The following is a 7,170-nucleotide window of genomic DNA, read 5'->3' on the forward strand; positions in this document are numbered from 1 at the left end:
GCAGAACAGGACATCACATTGTCACCACAAATTACGCAGGTCATGAACCAAAACAAGTTGCTTCTAAAAACAAATCCACCCAGACATCCAGGTGAAACATACTCCTTTATACAGCATGGGCATAAATAAATATTAATGAAACAACTTTGCACAAACGCATGTCTAGATTAAAATATAGCGTATGCAGATAATACTTAGAGTCTTGGAGAGTAGATATAATAATACATAGTCCTAAATACGGTACGAAAATCTCTTAAGGCACCGACAACAAAACCACAGAGATTACATGAGAGTACATACTACATAATCCCAAGGCACTAAGCAAGATAGGCTGAGTCCATCACACAGCATCAGCAGGGAAATACCATGTCAGACTCCACCGGCCACGCAGATGACGAGGACTGTTGCAGTCTGTGACAACAAAGGTATAATCATCCCATTTGCAATGTTGTACACACCAGAGTCTCCAAGAGGATCTTCAGGGTGATCTGGCCAAAGATAGTCAGACATGAAATAGTATATGCAATCCTCTTGAATTCCATTGCCTTCTCCAGCAGGGAAAGACTTGGAGCAACGCCTACCAACAAAGAGTGCTTGGCCACCTAAATTTTTGACACGTCTCCATTGGTTGGGGTTGGTGCTCAAATCTGCCTCAAAGATCTCAAATGAAGTAGTGCGAACATGCTCAAAGTAATTTCTGGCTGCTAAAAGCCTCCGGGGAATCTCAAGCCATCGTATCACCATCAACAGTCTACCACAACATTCAACTAGATATTTGGTGACCATACGTTCCTTCTCTGACAGGGGCTTGGGCAGGTCAGCTATGTTATCCATGGAGTTAATTACATTTTCTATGGATGAAATCTTTGGCTTACTACCAAGGCCATAACTAATCTCAAAGCTTATGAGATTTTGACCAAAATCAAGACCATAAAACTTCCCATCAAAAAATGTAACATCAATGAGCCGCTGAAATCGATCTAGGAAGTTTCCTCTGGAGAAGTCAAAGGCAATTGGTGGTTGGCAAACACCAATTGTAGTGTAACCACCATCATTCAGGAACAGCACAGCTACAGGGGAATCTGGTGATGAGTCCAGGGGTGAGGAAACAACAAGCTTATACCGACATGGATTGCGTGTGGAGTATTTATTAAATAGCTCCATGCCCATGGCCTTAGGAAGATCCACCGTGGCCTTGGAAAAAGGGTTCACCAGTGAGCATCCACCATCACTTCTCACAACGAACAACCAGTTGTTAATGAAACCATAGCAGCAACCATCATATTGTTCAGGCATTCGGATAATTTCACCACCTGGGATACTCAGGAAGCTGCCATCAAAAAGGATGAGACACGGGTTCAGAGGGGGTAGTGCTTGCAGGCGAGCTTGGAGCGCCATGGCCGGCAGACTGCTCTCAGTCGAACACGGTCAGCCAGGATGGGCAGCCGCTTGAGGACAAGTCCAAGGAGTTCTGGCTGCAGGTCTGGCCACGATGAAGATTGTGTGGTCTTCATCACAAGAGATCCCAAGCCTAGAAAGAAATGAAACAAGGTTCATGGTTCACAACGTAAACAGAAAATTTAACCATGTGCACTGGCATGTGCAGTGATATTAAGTGTAGGTCACAATTCAAGCAAACAACTACCGCTGAACTTATTCCTGCATTAAGACATAAGGGTGTTTGCCTTGATGGATGAACTCACCCTAGATGGAATGGTCCATCATAGTTCATACCATGAATTCGGTGGGATGGAACATTCCCTCATTCTTATATAATCATGTGCCTGTGAGGAATGAGGTGATGATGGATCAACCCGTTCCATACCTCAAATGAAACATGGGTGCAATGAGAAGGTGATGGATCACCTCATTCCTCTAGCCAAACAGCCAATCAAACACCCTAAAAAGAAAAGAAGACTCCCTCATCCGGCAGACTGCCCTCTTTGTGGCAAGGAGGAAGAATCAATTTAGCGCCTGTTGATCTCCTGTGATTGCTTGACAGGTTTGGTTGATAATTTTCCAGTGGTTGGGCCTCATTGCCATCACACCCCCAACCTTGCTGGTGGTACAGGGCAGTAAACAAGGTATCTACGGAGGTCAGGAAAGGGCTTAATTCACTCAATACTCTTGTGGCTTTAGAAATTTAGAAGCATCACATCAACTGTGTCTTCATTTATGCAAATCCAAGTATCTCAGTGGTGCGACAAACAGTCACAAATGGGTGCATTCTTTGGTGCGTTGTTGGAGCAAAAGGACTGCATGAGTTACTTACCAGGCACCCCATTAGGCTAGTGGTCTTGGTTTATGGTTGTTTGGTTGCACGCTATGGCAGGCTTGCTGCTGGTGCTATCCTTGTAATAGTTTTTTTTGGGTGTGTGATAGTCTTTTTTAGGGTGTGTGATAGTTTTTTTCAGGGTGTGTATTGCGACCGTGCATCTTGGGTCGGTTTGTGTCTTTCGGGGGTTTCTCTAACAACAACCTCCCATCCCCTCCCCCTGGTATTGGCTTATTTCTTAATGAAATGATACACAATATTTTGCGTGTTTGAGAAAAAAAGATAATGCGATATGGACTGAGCATATCTCGATCGGTGGGATATGTGGGTGGACACTCCGCTTCGCCTAGGCTCAATGCCTCTTTAGCTGAGAATTGGTGCATTCTGTTTCTTTCTTCTTTTGATAAAAGGATACCTAGTTCATCTTGGGCAATCTCATTTATTAACAGAACTGATGATTTTTTTTTCTACATAAACAATGAGCCAGACTAAAGTATGTCATATTGCTAAGGAATTGCCTGAATCCTTCAAAATCTCTATGCTTCAGAGTGGGGAAAGCAAACTGAAGTAATGAACTCATGTTATGTAATTGCAGTTGCAGTACAATATTCAGAAACTATATCGACCTATGAGATATTATATCCTAAAAAAATGACGAAGTTGCAGTTCTAATGAAGCAAAAACCCACACCAAGCTACTGTAGTTAAATTAGTCGGAAAAGGGGACAGGGACCAGGGAGACATAAACCGAATCTAATGGCACTCGACAATCTAGAAGTGAGGCAATAGGAAGGAAAGAAGGAAGGGGACGGACTGCTACCAGGGACTACCAACAGCCGCTCGTGCCCTGCTGCGGCGAGATGCGCCGGCGCTTGCGCGAACAGGACGCGACCGGGGTGCGAATGCTGCAGCAACCGGCGGGATTCGCCGATGAGGCAGCGCACAGGTAGAACAGCTGTGGACAGCAGAGGAGGGTCGGAGGGCCGATCTTCTGCAGCTAGGCTTACATCGCCGAGGACGAACAGCGGGTGGCGAGGGTTTGTCGGATCGGCGGTGGAGAGAAGCAGCCGACAAAAATGAGGAAGGGGAGACAGGAGAGGATGATTCCGCTCTTGGGCCTTCGTGTCGGGCCGAGAAGCTCCGTTTCAGTCTCTTTTTCTATTTTTTTCCTTTTTTTTTTTTGCAAATCCTGCAGTACTAATTTACTGTATGAAATCTGCAGGGATTCAACCAAAATCAGACAGAAAGCTCATGTTTGGTTCAGTACCGCACAATACGATCTTTGACGAATTAAACAACAGGCGCACTGGAACTTCGCCAAAAAAAGAAAAAAAAGAAACAAATGGTCCACACAACATAAAAGCAAAACAAATTTGACAGAGAACTCATATATTCGCTCTGAAGCTGCATAGGACGATCCAACAAATTTGACGACCTAAAGCTGCAGCTCCAGGGAGGGACCAAAAACCTAATAGAGTCCTCAAAATCATGAGATCAGTAGCAAAACAAATACCAGCCAGCTATGACTCAGGCGACACCAAACAGTCAGGCTCATCAGTTTTGCTGCTGGCACCAATTTCAGCAATGGCAACAATTTGTTGAGTCTCATCTTATTAAAACGGACCAGAAATCTCAGAGCATATGAAAGAACAGCAGAAGCTCAGGCAGCTCAGGTACCAAAATTCAAACTAAAAAAAACGAATACTAGCACTAAACATAGCTTATGCACATAATACATGAGTCCTGAAGAATAGATAATAGTTAGTACTATGGTTCAACAACAAATCACTAATGTTCTAACTAGACATCAGATAATATTTCAGAGTACATAATACATAGTGTTACATAATCCCAATACACTAACAAAGCTAAGACGGTTTGATTATATAGGATCAGCAGGAATTATCCATGTTGGACGCCACTGGCCACCATTATAATGCGGCACTGGTGCGTTCTCTGACAACAACAGAGTGATCATCCCATTTCTCATGTTGTACACGTCAGAGTCACAAAGAGGATCTCCAGCGTAATCTGGCCAAGGATAGTCACACATGAAATATATGCAATCCTCTTGAATATCATCGTACTCTTCAACAGCAAAAGACTTAGAGAAATGCCGGCCAACGAAAAGTGCTTGGCCACCCAACTAATTGACCCGTCTCCATTGACCAGGATTGGTGCTCAAATCTGCCTCAAAGACAGCAAATCCAACAGTGCGATGATGTTTGAAGAAAAGACTTCTAGAAGGGGGATAATCATTGTGAATAAATCGAATAACCCTCAACAGCCTATCACAACATTCAACCACATATTCCCTTATCATATACACCTTTTCTCTGGATAAGGAGTGGGGCAAGTCCCGTAAATAAGCATCCATTGAGTTGATTATGCATTCAGTGGATGAGATCTTCGGCTTATTGCCGAGGTCATAACCAATCTCAAACATAAGAAGCTTGTCACAAAAAGCAATTCCATACAGCTTCCCATTGAAGAAAATAACATCATGCAGGTACCTGCACGGTTCCATGCTCCCGCCTCTGGACATGTCCGTAGCAACTGGTGGCTGGCAAATACAAACTCTACTGCCATTACCATCGTCCAAGATCAGCACGGCAACAAGGGATTCTGGTGAGGTGTCCAGGGGTGAGGGAACCACGACCTTATAAAACAGAGGATTACGTCGGGGGTCCTGATTGAACCAGTCTTCACGCCAAACAGTGGCTAGCTTAGGAAGGTCCAGTGTTGCTTTTGAGAAAGGATTCATCAATGAGCACCCTCCATATCTTTGCATTAGGAAGAGCCAGTTGTCAATGGAACCATAGCAGCGTGCATCATCTGGTACAGCCATTCGGATGATCTCAGCATCTGGGATGCTCAGAAAGGTCCCATCAGGGAGGGTTAGCCACGGGAGTGGAGGGGGCAGGGACTGCAGTCGGGCATTGGTGCGCCACGGGTGACAGACTGCTCTCACTCGAACACGATCAGCTAGGGAGGGGAGGCGCCTAAGGACAAGGCCCAGGAGCTCTGGAGGGAGGTCTGACCAAGATAAAGACTCTGCAGCTGCCATCATCAAGTTCTGAAGCAAATTCATAGGGTTCAGAGTTTAACATAGCAAAAGGTTGCAAGCAACACTAAATAATTTAGCAGTACAATCAAAATATGAAGATGACCAGCAAACCATTAGACCAGAACAAAGTCCATTTGCTCTACACAGTGCTACTTATGCTTGATCATTGCAGTCTCTAATGGGAGCACCAGCAGTCCAGTTGTCAAGAAACAACCATATCCATTTGTTTGGTAGCAAATAAGGTACTGCAACTCTACTTAGGCTTGTTTAGAACTCATGGTGCCAAGCTAAACTGCTAAAGTAGAACCCACGATCTTCTCCTCCAACGACAACCAGAATCAACTAGAAGCAGGAGTACAACGAATTGCGAGGAAAATACAATCACATTTGCAACGACCTAATGTTCTCGCAGTGACAATGTTGCCAGGTATTCCACTTTTAGATGCAAAAGCCAGATGGCATTTTGTATTTTTATAGCAGGGGCATACCCTCAAGATACGAGAGCATCTGTAAAAACAATTGTGAAGTCAAATATATTACTATTCAGGACAAGTCGTGCAATTTCTTCAAGACAATGATTCAGAAACTATGGGTGTACACTAGATCTCAGTACTGGTACTCAACATTGAAAATATTTCTGCATTATTTCCTTATATATCCTCTATTACCAAGTTTAGATAGAACAACTGAAAACCTAGTGTTGGCCCAAAAGGTAGATCCGCCGACCGCCGCTGATTCCGGCCCTAAACATGAGAATACAGAGAAAGGAGCAATGAGGCCTTGCCACTTACTCGAGGTGGCCAAATGGGCGGTCGGAGAGGGGAGGTGGTGGAGCCGACTCCGACGCCGGCTGTCGCAGCGGAGGACTGCGGTCTGGAGTTCTCCGAGGCTGGGATGGAGGAGGTAGCTACCGATCCGCCATTGGAACAGCCTGAGATGGTTGAGGGATGGTGATGGGGTGCTGGAGAGTGGAGATACGGTGGCCAGTGGCCAGAAATTGGGGTGGAGGCGGTCGATCTAGGGGCAGCCGGAGGAGGGAGTTCGAGACGAGCGTTGGGGGAGAAGCTAGGTGCGGTAGTGGACTGCACTGGGGAGGACCGAGGACGGGAGACAAATCCAGAACTGAAAGAGGCTTGTCGTGGACCGTGGTCAAAAAGAGTCAAAGCGTATTAGTTATTAGGTTTAAGTAAATGTCTAAAAAAATATCAATCTCGAACTAATATTTTTCTCTGTTTCAAATTTTAATTTTTCAGCTATATACTTAGAAAATTTAAAATAACCTATAATTTAAAATAGAAGGAGTATTATAAATGGTCGTCCCCTCACTCCTACTTCCTATTCTTCTAGTTTGCAGTTGTAAAACATGTGCGCCGTTAGTTAACACGCAAAACTTTCAACTTTTTTAATATAAAAAAGTAGATACCCTCGTACAGGATTAATCATGGCCTTATAGAATTTAATTACACTAAGGTTGGACTAAGTCCAATTAAATCCGACAATATATACGTCGTGTTGCAGCATGCGACCGTGCGTATCATCTATATACCGAATAGTAAGTACTATTAGATGGATAATGAAATAAGGACGATGCTAGCGTGTGACCCGTCGTCTTTTGTTTCTTGTTGAGTCTGAGTCACTGTCATGGTTTCCCTCCCTTTCCTTGTTTTTTTTTTGTGCATGTTCCTCCGTGTGCATGGTTTTGTTTTTTTTTACTTTGCTTTTTGACTGTATAAAAAATTTATATCTATACCTAATAATAAAGAATCAAAATTTATGATATTTTTTTGTCCAACCCCTCCCTAAACTACCTAGATAGTGAAAGTTTTTTC

General features: G+C 44.0%; 1 protein-coding gene across 1 annotated transcript; it reads right to left on the reverse strand.

Moving 5' to 3' along the window:
- Nucleotides 1-109: 109 nt before the first annotated feature.
- LOC136523377 (uncharacterized) lies at nucleotides 110-6,413 on the reverse strand. The gene is made up of 3 exons (XM_066517073.1): nucleotides 6,133-6,413; nucleotides 4,430-5,350; nucleotides 110-1,425 (listed from the first exon to the last, which is right to left on the reverse strand). Exons 2-3 carry the CDS (start codon nucleotides 5,342-5,344, stop codon nucleotides 370-372), a joined length of 1,971 nt encoding a protein of 656 aa, XP_066373170.1. The 5' UTR covers nucleotides 5,345-5,350; nucleotides 6,133-6,413; the 3' UTR covers nucleotides 110-369.
- Between the last annotated feature and the right edge of the window lie 757 nt (nucleotides 6,414-7,170).

Source organism: Miscanthus floridulus, chromosome 18, assembly GCF_019320115.1.
Source record: "Miscanthus floridulus cultivar M001 chromosome 18, ASM1932011v1, whole genome shotgun sequence".
In the NCBI taxonomy this organism is placed as follows: domain Eukaryota; kingdom Viridiplantae; phylum Streptophyta; class Magnoliopsida; order Poales; family Poaceae; genus Miscanthus; species Miscanthus floridulus.